Raw genomic sequence first — 12,035 nt, forward strand, 5'->3', positions numbered from 1 at the left:
TTCCCATAGTACAGGAGGACATGAGAGCAAAGCTTTATTTAGCAGTGGCTAGGAGCAGGACCTAAGGTCAGAATTAACTCGAAGCTTGAGTCCAGCCGAGTTTTGCAAAACGGGGTTTTTATTATAATTGCAAACAAATGGGTGGAAGCAACAAGGTTTGGAGCTGAAGGATTCAAAGATTGCCAGGGCATAAATTGTTTTCCACTGCGAAGCTGATGGTCTTTGGGGTAAGTTCCATAATGACCAATCAAGCCATGTGCTTGGCTGGGGGCTCCCGGAACAATCACGCAATCCGAGTGAAAGGATGTCCGCAACCAAGCAGGCGCCCGCCCAAGCGAGGGGGCGCTTTGTCCGCTGTCCGCCAGCCCGAGGACTCCCGCAGGGCGCCTGCCCCTTCCTAGTACCTGGTGGGAGGACCGTGGCCCTCATCGCTGATCCCCCTCGGAGAGACGAAGCCAGGCCTGGGCCACGCGCAGCACGCAGGCTACCAGCACAGTGGGCGAGCAGGTGGGACGGACCCAAATAGAGCAACGCTCCCCGCTACTCACGTGACCTTCCAGGGCTGCCAGCACCGCCCTTCGAATCACAGCCGCATTGCCGCCGTTGCTGCCTTTCTGCGCAAGCGCAGACCTTGGCCTCCAGCCAGTGACGCAATCGTGCTCCGCTCGCAGGATGCCGGACCCCAATATACGTCGGGCTACGTAACTCTGGCCGGTCGGCCTTCGCAGGAGGACGTGCGTGCGTAGGTCCCGCCGCAGCCCCGCGAGGGGGCGGGCCAGGGAGGGGAAGGGGCGGGACCGGAAGCGGCCAATCGGCGGTGCCCGAGCCGGTGCCGTGCCCCGCCCAGCAGGCGGGCCTTCCCCGCGGGCCTGGAAGAGCGGACGCGCGGTGGTGGCGGCGGCGGCGGCCAGGAGGTGAGTACTTGGCCCACCCGCCTGTCCAGTCTCCTTCCAGCCGCTGTCTCCCGGTTGTCTGCGCGGGCCCATCCCGGAGGAGCGGCGGCCCGCAGGGTTGCAGGAGCCGGGCGGCGGGCGCGCCCGGGCGGCAGGAACAGGCCCGATCGCGCGGGCCCCGTGTCTGCGTGCGGCGCAGCAGGCACCGGGTCCGGCCGCCGCTGGGACCGTGTGTCCTTGGGAATGTGGGGGTTGGAGGGACCGAGGGGCAGCCGTGCGCCGGCAGCGAGCTCGCTGGGGAGGACCCGGGCCGGGCGCTGTCGGGTGCGGTGCCCACTCGGGCTCGGCCAGGCTGGAAAGCCGCGGACCTCAGAGAGCGGCCGAGGTAGGCGATGCCCGGGGACGGAGGTGCTGCCAGGGTGCCGGCCACTTACACTGGGAGATGCCGCTGTCCCTCGAGCCGAAACATCTTTGTTGCGTGATCACTGCTTCCCATTCCCCGCTCGGGCAAAATGGGAAATGGTGCTCAGAAACCACTTTGACTTGGAAGTCAGCATCAGGCCGCCCTGTGAGTTCGCACATCTGCTCAGGGGTCGGGCCACACAAGTTTGGGGAAAGGGGGGGCTGCTGGTGAGTCTGGGCAGGAGGCTACGAGAGCCGTCCTCTGCCGCTTCTCCCGGCGTTGGAGCTGACAGTCCAGTCCATGTGTTGGTGTTCCCCCCACATACCCCTCCTACAGCCTTGATTAGGTTTGATCAGTTTTCTCAGGTTCCTGTGGAATCTCCCTCAGGTGACTGCTCAGGTCCCGTACATGTCCTTTTTACAGCTAAACCTCAGACGCAGCCGTTTTTCGTGTTGGTGGTGGGGGCAGGTATCATAGATGGGGCTGGGCAAGTGGGAGAGGCGAGACTGGTTTTCAGGGGAGATGAGGAAAGTTCTGCTGCAGACACATGGAGTCTGAGGGGACACCTCAGACCTGGCTGAAGAAGGTTAGAAGGAAGGCGGGCACTTCGGATGGGTGGGTGGAGATGTAGGAACCAAAGGGACTTGGAAGAGGAGGGAGATTCAAGAGTAGAAGGTTGGGGGCGAACCCGAAGGAGAAAACACATATTCAGGGAGTCTTAGATGAGAGGAGGACCCAAGGTGGTGTGGGGTACCAAGGAGGCAAGGAGAGGAGCCCTGGGGATGGGGTGTGCCAGGGCGGTGGACAGATGCAGGGAGTGAGAGCAGCTCTTTGCATTTGGCAAGGCTCAGGTGAGCAGGTTCAGTGTCCAGAGTCCCACCACTTCCCGGTACCTTTTAGTTCCTTCCTCATCTGTGAAATAGGGATGATAGCGCCTAGGCCTGCTGCATGGGAAGCAGGTAACTAGCTAACGAGTCTCTGGTGTAAGCATTTGACATATTTGTACTCACCGAAGCCTCGCAACAGCCTGCCAGCCTCTATAGAGGACAGAACTAAGGTTCAGAGAAGTTACCTGCTCAAGGTAAAAGCTGTGGCACTTGCATTCTTCAGTAGAATAATGGTAATTCAAATTGTCTGGATTTTAGGGGTGTTGGAAATGGTCATGGATTGTGGACTGCATTTCCATGAAGTTTTCCCATGAAAGTAGTTTTTTTTTATTATTATTTGGTTGTTTTCAAAGGCAGACATGATTCTCTTCTCAGGTTTGTTCCCAGATAGCGAGGGCATGTGTTTTGTTTGGTTTGGTTTCCTGATCAAAGAACTGGACATAAATTGTTGCCATAAATTGTTACAGTTTCAGGTCTGTATCTATACGCAAATTAGAAAATGAACTAGAAAATTTACTGCATTTCATTAATTATAGTTTTAATCATTCATGTTTATCCTTGGGGAAACCTTAGCAATAGGCTATTTTTTTCATGCAAATATTATCTTATGAAGGTACTCCAGGACTTCGGAAAACTGCTAAAGTGAAGTGTGATTTCAAACTTTACATGAGAAAAGTTAGGTTTAGGTTCTGAATAAGTTTATATCATCTAAAGAATGGAAATAATCTTCATTAATTTTTAAACCTTTTACCTCAGTAATTGCTTCTGCATGAAATAATTCTTGTTTTTGTTTTCAAGGCTGTTTTTGGAAAGAAGAAACATGGAAAGTGGTGCAGTTCTGCTGGAATCCAAATCCTCACCAGTTAACCTTCTGCATGAAATGCATCAACTACGCCTTCTGGGTCACCTGTGTGACGTGACTGTGAGCGTTGAGTACCAGGGTGTCCGAGAAGAATTCATGGCCCATAAGGCGGTGCTGGCAGCCACGAGCAAATTTTTTAAGGAAATGTTCCTTAATGAGAAGACTATGGATGGTACTAGGACTGTCTACTTACATGAAGTGCAAGTGGTTGACTTTGCTTCATTTCTTGAGTTTGTCTACACCGCAAAGGTACAGGTGGAAGAAGATCGGGTGCAGCGAATGCTGGAAATGGCTGAAAAGCTAAAATGTTTGGACTTATCAGAAACTTGTTTTCAATTAAAGAAACAGATGTTAGAGTCGGTACTTTTGGAGTTGCAGAATTTCTCTGAGTCTCAGGAGGTGGAAGGGAGCAGTGGCTCCCAAGGCAGTGTTACTTCTGACACTGGGGCAAGTGTGGCTGTGGACAGTCCTTTCACCAATGGCCTTGTGGCCTCCTTAGCTCCTCCAGTGCAGAGAATCAGCAACGGTACGTTGCCAGATCTGTCCCCAAGGAAGTCCAAAGAAAAACCAGACAAGAAGAAAGATGGAGTTAAGCCTTCCTACCCCAAAGTCAGAAGAGCTAGTGGAAGGCTGGCTGGCAGAAAGGTATTTGTGGAAATTCCTAAAAAGAAATACACAAGAAGACTCCGAGAGCAGCAGAAAAGTGCTGAGGATGATGCGGGGGACTACAGGTGTACCCAAGACCCCAGCCCAGACACTGTAGGGACCGAGGATGAGCCAGTGACAAAAAGTGAGGATTTCAGTGCTGGAGTGGAGGTCGGGGAGGTGCTGCAGAAGGCAGGGCAGGTGGGGGAGGAGGAAGAGGAGGAAGGTGAGGAGGGGGAGGAGGAGGAGAAGAGGAAGAGCAACTTTAAGTGTACCATCTGCGAAAAGTCCTTTCTGTATGAGAAGAGCTTCCTGAAGCATATCAGGCACCATCACGGTGTGGCCACGGAGGTGATTCACCGCTGTGACACCTGTGGCCAGACCTTCGCCAATCGCTGCAACCTGAAGAGCCACCAGCGCCACGTGCACAGCAGTGAGCGCCACTTCCCATGTGAGCTCTGCGGGAAGAAATTCAAGAGGAAGAAGGACGTCAAGCGGCACGTGGTGCAGGTTCACGAGGGGGGTGGTGAGCGGCACCAGTGCCAGCAGTGCGGCAAGGGCCTAAGCTCCAAGACGGCCCTGCGGCTCCACGAGCGGACACACACCGGCCACAAGCCCTACGGCTGCACCGAGTGTGAGGCCAAGTTCTCACAGCCCTCAGCACTGAAGACGCACATGAGGTACATGGACCTGGCTCCAGCTGCCTGGTGTGGGAAAGAGCAGAAACCCTCTCAAAATGTTTTTTCCAGAATGTGGCTTGTTTTTCTTAAAATGCGTGTCAGAAAGTGAAGTAGTTCTAGGATTTGGACCAGTGTGGCTACATTTCATTTCATAACTTGTTCCCTCTAAAGGTTTGGGGGCTGTTTTGAGATATCATTGAATTCTTCCTGGGTTGAGATGTTAGGAGGTGGTCTTGTTCTACAAACAGAAATCCCCTAGTGTTCCTATAGGCATTGGGCTGATGAGGACCTCCCAGCTCCTCCTGTAGGTGGTCACAGTGCAGAAGAGGACACAGAACCAGGGTGGCCGACAGCTGCTGAACATGCCAGGTCCTGCAGATCTTGGCTGGCATGTATTGGAGGCCAGGGCTCTCCCACTCCCAGAGGAGCTGCTGGTGTGCACACTTCCCACCACACCTGATGCTAATAACCTGTATTTTTCTTTTCTTGATTTAGAATTTCGGCTCGTGACCATCCTGGTCCCACAGTCTCAGTAATGACATTTTTAGGGCTTTAGGACACTTCTCTGATCATGTTTGATCTCTGGGCTTGGAAACTGTGCCATTGGTTAGTCTAAACTCCAGAATTAGGATGGACAGTGTTTTCTGCTTAACTTTTGTACTGTAGGTGATACTATTTTTAAATAAATTTCCTTATGGTGCTCAGTATGCTTCCAATCCAGATAAGCAGTTTTCTACCCTATTCTAGATCTGCCCTCAAACTTGGGCTAGTCTGTGGGGCAGCAGCTTGGTGTTCATCTTTTTCCTGTATATAACAAGTTTAAAAACCTGGCTTATTAGGAAGTGCTCGGTAAATCGTGGTTGATAGCTACTTCATACCATTTGTGAAATTAAAATGAATATGCATTTTTGGAACCAGGTTTCTTCAGCATTTTGAGAACAGTTCTTTCTAGACTGGTTATGTTACACATACTAGGAAATGATAGTTAATTTTTTGGCTATGTGGTTCTTCATAGCAATAGTTCCTAGGGTGTTTGTGGTTGATTATTCTGAATAAGGAAACTTTAGAGATATTACACAATGCTCTTTAGTGTTTTTAAAAGTATGTAAGGGCACGGTCTCTGAATGGGCTGTACAACATAAACCCTAAGACAGGTGTGGGTGGACATTCGGTGTCTTACTGGGCAACGCATCGGTTAGCTGGCCTTGTGTGGACGCAGATTTGAGGAAGAAGATTATGGGTCTCTTCACCTTTCACTCCAATCATTCTCATCAGGGCTCCTTGAACAAACTATCTTTCAGGTTAGAGTGGAAATTGTATTGCAAAGTGAGGTTTGAGATACATCCTAAGTTATCATCTGAATGTTGTACTTTCAGAATTCATACAGGGGAAAAACCTTTTGTCTGTGATGAATGTGGTGCAAGATTCACTCAGAACCACATGCTGATTTATCATAAAAGGTGTCACACAGGTAAATACTCCTGCTGTTGTGATTGAATGTCTTGCCTAGCTGTAGAAGGAAACTGCAGTTTATTAATTTAGAAGTTGGCATCTACCAAACTAGTACAGGTTAAAGCTAGGATCTAGCTTTCCCATTTAAAAAGTGAGCAAAAACGAATAAATAAAATATGCTTTGGTGATGGCCTTTTGCATACTGGTCCTTGGCAGTAAGAACTGGCATGTGAGACTTAGGTATCAAAAGGGTATGAAATAGTTCCTACTGCCTTAGCTCCAAATTCCATTTTCAGGAGTCTGTCCTAAAGAGATTGTTCAGAATATGGGAAAAACTCTATTTTCCTTCTTGCTATTTCTAATTTTAAAAGCATTAGAAACAACCTGATTGCCCAATCACAGTAGTTTAGTAAATTAAAAAATCTAAGCTCACCCACTGGCCATTTGGGCTGAGGGCTCTGAACATTATGAAAAACACCTGTATGTACTTGGATAATGACTTGAAAAGTACACAGTGAATCCCAACTATATTGAACTCCTGTTCAGAAGACTAGAAAATAGCTATATGATGTATTAAGGTGGTGGAATGATCTTATTTCCAGTTTCTAAAAATTTTTTGATAGGATTTTATTATGTGAGGGACAAAATTTAAATTGGCTTTATTCTGATTCAGCATAGTAACCCTGAGATTCAGAAAACTCTACTGTTTATGACACAAAGTATACAGAACCTGCTCTACACTGTAGTTGTCATGCTCAGTTCCTTATTTGTATTTCTAAATTTTTACTTCTAAACTCTGTCATATGATCCTTAAGTTCAAATGCAAGTGAGACAGACATGAGTCATTTAATGATATGAATCACTAGATTGTAAAATGTAAGCAGCAGAATTGGTGTTGAATGGATGGTTAGGAGTAGAGATGAAGTCAGGATACATTGAAGGATTTAGAATCAATCATTTGATGAAAATATTAATATATTCAGATTTTATTAAACCCAGTATTTTTATTTTGATGTTTGTGAAATCAGGGGTACACCTAATCAGATGAATTTGATTTGTAGAATCAAAGGATTCAAACTACACAATAAAAGAGGGACTTTTATTCTGTAAAAGATCAATAGCAATGCTTCTTTGAGAAAAAAAATCTTAATTTCTCCAAACAAGCTGTATAAATTTCCAAAATGTGAGCTGGCTGGCCTATCTCTTATTTCTTCTTTGGGATTTTACACCAACTTTCAGCAGGTAGTAAGCATCTTACATGGTTAGACATTTTATGACAGCAGGCTGCCTGCGCTTTTGGAATTCATATGGATTTTAGAGAGTGGACCCATTCTTCCTGTATGTTTCTGTGTCTGTTATTTCTAACTTTTTGTTTCATCTTTTCATGTAGGTGAAAGACCTTTTATGTGTGAAACATGTGGCAAGAGTTTTGCTTCTAAGGAGTATTTAAAACATCACAATAGAATCCATACTGGATCCAAACCCTTTAAATGTGAAGTTTGTTTCAGGACTTTTGCCCAGCGGAATTCACTTTACCAGCATATTAAAGTCCACACAGGTATGGCTGGAACGTCACCAGAGAAGGGAGTTCAGTGTGCCAAGAAAAAATATCCCAAAGGTTTTTGACTTACTGGAGAACTTAGAATTTAGCTTTAGGATAAACTTTGTGTGTCATAATAGTATTTTTAAATTTTTGAATTTTTAGTTTCTGGCTCTGAGAAACTGAAAAGGTATGGATATGTGAACATTTTGCCACTTTCAGATTAAAATCAGGGATAATCTATACATATCAGTGTATATATACATGCATACAAATTCAGTTGTGGGACTTGGGAATTTTGTATTCTACTAGAGGCCCGATGCACGAAATCCATGCAAGAGTAGGCCTTCCTTCCCCCAGCTGCCAGCACTGGCTTCCCTCTGGCACCTGGGACCTGGGCTTCCCTCTGGCTGGCTGCCGGCAGGCACTCAGGACCCAGGCTTCCCTTGCAGCCCCGGCTTTCGTCCGGAAGGTTGTCCGGTCTAATTAGCATATTATGCTTTTATTATTATAGATAGATTACTATGGAAATAGGTAAAATTTCTATAGATATAATATGAGCTACAAGTATGGATTTTGGCTCTGTTTTAGTGTAGGCCATAAACTCTTGGTATTACAGGTGTTCCTCCCTTCCAAAAGTTCACATTAGGCCACTTTGTTTTCACAAGAGACCTACATTCATTCCTGTTTTCACTAATTGGAAAAAGTGTGACATGAACTTTCAGAATGTGAGGGATACTCTTCATTTTATGCCATTTTGGCTTACAAAAGGTTTCATGGGAACACTACTTTGGATCATGGAAACCTGTGTAGAGGTGGTTTGTACCTGTCAGTTGACCTTCCACTGATCATCCTTATGGTGGAATGCTGACACTTCCTAGTGGTATACAAACAGCATTATTCCACATTTTATTCAAAATTATATACACCAGGCTAAAGAGATCAACCAGTTTTCCTCTCTTCCTGTCTCAGGCGAACGTCCCTATTGTTGTGACCAGTGTGGTAAGCAGTTCACCCAGCTCAATGCTCTCCAGCGTCACCATCGGATCCACACAGGAGAGAAGCCGTTCATGTGTAACGCATGTGGAAGGACATTTACTGACAAGTCCACTCTCCGGAGGCACACCTCAGTAAGCAACAGTGTGGCTTAAGAATGACAAATTGCTGGTCCCTAGGTATGCAAAACCCTAGACAGTAAGAAATGCCTGGTGTTCCATAGCTGGTTACAGAAGACAAACAACAGGTATTTTCTTCCTGAAGTTTTGTCTGCAGTGAGCACATTCATAGTGTGGATGAAGTAAAGAACTAAATCTTGAGGTCCAGGGAGGCACAATCCATGGTAAACACTTTCTAACAGTGACAGCAGTGGCAGAAAGATACTTAGCAATTAGTAAAGACATTGCTGCCGTAGAAACTTAAATTGAAGAGAGACTATTGTTTTAAAAGATGTATTTGATAAGTAAGTAGAATTGGGTGATTTACAGATATTTGTTCAGACACATTTGGTGACTTTTGTGTTTGATTTGTAGGTTCATGACAAGAATACGCCATGGAAGTCCTTCCTTGTTATTGTAGATGGCTCACCCAAGAATGATGAAGGGCATAAGACTGAACAGCCTGATGAAGAATATGCATCATCCAAACTTTCAGATAAATTGCTGTCTTTTGCTGAAAATAACCATTTTCACAACCTGGCCACAGTCCCAGGCAGCGTATCTACTGTGCATGAGAATAATTCTGCCAACACGGCCTGCAAGTCGGACAATTCTGTGGTGTCCCAGGATGCTCTGCTGGCCACCACCATCAGTGAGCTTAGTGAGCTGACACCACAGACAGACTTGAGCCCACACAACTTCACTCATTGACCAGCATGGAGTAAGCTTGAAGTGACCTGCCAAGCAGGCCCCATCCTGCATCTCGTGTGATAGTGTGTGTAAGGTGATGTATCAGGAGCCAAGATAAAGAACCGTCTGTAGGCAAAGAAGTGGGCATTCAAGAATGGCTTCTGATTTTCCACAATTTCTGATAACTTGCACGCTTTTATCAAAGCATTTTTGAAGCTTTCCCTTAAAAATCCTGATCTGCACGACCTCAGCTACACTTTATCAACACATAAGGCAATTAACATAACCTCACTTAATTCTGGTGTAGGCTGCTATATGCATTCATCATTCTAATGCTTGATTGTCTTGATGTTTATGAAGCTTAACTATTTACCTTAATAGAGTACACAGCATTGATCCAGCTCATGAAATTGCTTTTAATGGTCTCCCTAGTCTCTCAGCCTGCCTTATACTTCCATGTGGGTGTATTTCTCTGATACTTTAAAGATAGTTTTCTATCAAGCTGAAATAAAACTGGGGCCATGGATTTTTAATTGTTTCTTTCCTGCCGAATTGAAGCAAATCAGATTTGCTCTAAGCACCCTTGAACTGAAGAGATGAATTACTGCATTCACCCCTTTCTACTCCCCCAACCCTGCACTAAATAAAGGAATGACAAATTGAACACCTACAAAATAGTTTAGAATAGCCTCTACTCACAGCATATGTGCAGCTAGGAAATTTGTCATAAAGTAGCTTTTGAAATGAAATGTGGCTGTTCATTTTCATTCCTAAAAATCTGATAAGGTAAAAGCTGTCCTACCAAAGATTTTAGTAGCAAACTAGTATTTTCTTTTTATTTTTGCAGAGGTACGAAAAATTAAGCAAGAGGCTTTAGAACACTTGAAACTTATGTAGTCATTTTACTGACGAGTAGCAATGAGGTGATTGTGGCTAATCTTAGAGCACAGAGTATTAGTATTTCTGCCTGGTTTTTCTGATTTAATTTTCATGATTTTCAGAAAATCAGAACTTTCTCATTGCCAAATCAAGAGCTAGAAACAGGCAGGTAAATGTCACACATTTGTTTCCTCGGGAGTATGTGAGAATATAGCAGAAGGGACCAAAAGCCTTGGCACACATCATTGATTATGCCTTACGAGTAGATTGTGAAGAACCAATACTTGTCTTAAATGCTCCTTCGGCTGTCTCATGCTGGACTTTACAATGAAAAGATAATTCTGCTGTATTTGCTAAGCTTGATTCTTGGTTCCAGTGGCTTTTGTATGTAGCCGTGACTCATATGTAACCCTAAACATATTAATTTAAACAACCTTAAAGTCTTTTGTTTACCAGTTTTTCTACATTTTAATTTATTGACTTGCTGTGAAACACTTTAATTTTTGAGAAAAGTTCTAAGAGAAAGAACTTATCCATAAGTTCCAGGATGAACACAGCTGTACTATGCCAGGAACTAATGAGAGACTTCCTTCCTATGTGCTTATTTTCTAGTTTGTGACATGTTACATACTAAAGCCACTATAAGGTGTTTTAGGTGCTGATAACATGTTTCACACCTGCTCTTAAAGACAGCAGTACTTAACTACTTCAAATACAGTTATGACAACATATCCTAGTTGTGTTTACAGAACAACAGTAACAAAAAACTGTCATACAACCATTTTATTCTTGGTAAGAGAATGAATTGGCCAACTGATAAACTGTTTCATGGAGTAAAGTCATTTTAATGAGAAGGAATTTAAAAAATAGATTATTTTGCTACCTACTAGAATAATTTTTGTCTTGAATTCGTTTCTTTAGAAATTCTACAAAAAAATCGTTTACTGTGTTAATAAACGTTTGCTTTGTAAAATAGTTTTGCAAGTCTGAAGTTTTTCCATTATTAAAATGTAGGCTCTGTAAATAGAAACAAGTATAATTTCCTTAATGTCATGGATAATGAAGTTTAAAATCAAGGTTATAGTCTTAGGAGTAATCTCTTTAGTTATAACCATGTGGACTGCACATTAATTCTCTAGGAATAAAAGGCCTGGTGGTAAGTAACACTACCCTCTGCTTATGTAGAAGTAACCTGTGCAGCTGGCACTGTGGAGTGTGTAAATGGACTGGTTTCTTCAATGTCATGTTTAAGTTGCATCATAGAGACTTCAGTATATCTACTTCTTTGTCTGCTTCCCAGGAGGGTAAAGCTGCGTCTGGGAAAAGAACTCTGAAAACTGGAAGACTCATCATTGAGGGTTTGTGGGAATCTACCCCTATTTCTCTTCATCCAAGTACAGCCTCCTGGAGTGAAGCAAGTTACTGCCTCACCATGTCAGTCCTAACGCCACGGTTAGGAAGTGCCCTTGGTGTTGGCACTGCTTCTCCTAGAGCTGTGGTCGGCAAACCGCGGCTCGAGAGCCACATGCAGCTCTTTGGCCCCTTGAGTGTGGCTCTTCCACAAAATACCACGTGCGGGCGCGCACGTACGGTGCGATTGTAACTTCGTGGCCCATGCGCAGAAGTCGGTATTTTGTGGAAGAGCCACACTCAAGGGGCCAGCGAGCCGCGGTTTGCCGACCACTGTCCGAGCATTAAGCAGGCAATTGCGAGGTGATTTTGTGCCTTCCAACCATGGTGTGGGAAGTAGTCTCTGCCCAAACTCCAAAGACCTCTACTGCCTTTGGTTTTACCAAAACTTTTGTTACAATTTGGGGAAAAAATAGGTCATGCAGTGGGAGAAGACCTTTGTTAAAGGTAACTTTAAGAGAAATGTGGTTTTGCTATCGATAATCCAACAAATTTGAGTATGAATTATAATTTAATCCTAACCTGTTAAATTTTATATCT

At 44.8% G+C, this 12,035-nt stretch overlaps 1 protein-coding gene across 4 annotated transcripts; it reads left to right on the plus strand.

Annotated features, from left to right (window-relative positions):
• The first annotated feature begins 860 nt into the window (after nt 1–860).
• On the plus strand, nt 861–10,540 carry GZF1 (GDNF inducible zinc finger protein 1). Of its 4 annotated transcripts, none has more exons than XM_014463629.2 (6): nt 861–914; nt 2,982–4,370; nt 5,747–5,841; nt 7,213–7,380; nt 8,335–8,492; nt 8,892–10,540. In XM_014463629.2, the coding sequence occupies exons 2-6, from the start codon at nt 3,004–3,006 to the stop codon at nt 9,225–9,227; spliced, it is 2,124 nt and encodes a 707-aa protein (XP_014319115.1). In that variant the 5' UTR covers nt 861–914; nt 2,982–3,003; the 3' UTR covers nt 9,228–10,540. The 4 variants fall into 4 exon arrangements, with proteins under 4 accessions (XP_014319115.1, XP_006097993.2, XP_023617470.1 ...); XM_006097931.3 differs by lacking the exon at nt 861–914 and adding an exon at nt 1,236–1,278; XM_023761702.1 differs by lacking the exon at nt 861–914 and adding an exon at nt 1,300–2,416.
• Nucleotides 10,541–12,035: the final 1,495 nt, after the last annotated feature.

This window comes from Myotis lucifugus, unplaced genomic scaffold (assembly GCF_000147115.1).
Source record: "Myotis lucifugus unplaced genomic scaffold, Myoluc2.0 scaffold_214, whole genome shotgun sequence".
Taxonomy (NCBI): Eukaryota; Metazoa; Chordata; class Mammalia; order Chiroptera; family Vespertilionidae; genus Myotis; species Myotis lucifugus.

Excerpts from the sequence above, each read along its gene's own strand:
- GZF1 (XM_014463629.2), top strand. The coding sequence starts at position 3,004 with ATGGAAAGTGGTGCAGTTCTGCTGGAATCCAAATCCTCACCAGTTAAC. Across the intron at positions 5,842-7,212 it reads TCATAAAAGGTGTCACACAG|GTGAAAGACCTTTTATGTGT; the intron begins GTAAATACTCCT and ends CTTTTCATGTAG. Across the intron at positions 7,381-8,334 it reads GCATATTAAAGTCCACACAG|GCGAACGTCCCTATTGTTGT; the intron begins GTATGGCTGGAA and ends TTCCTGTCTCAG.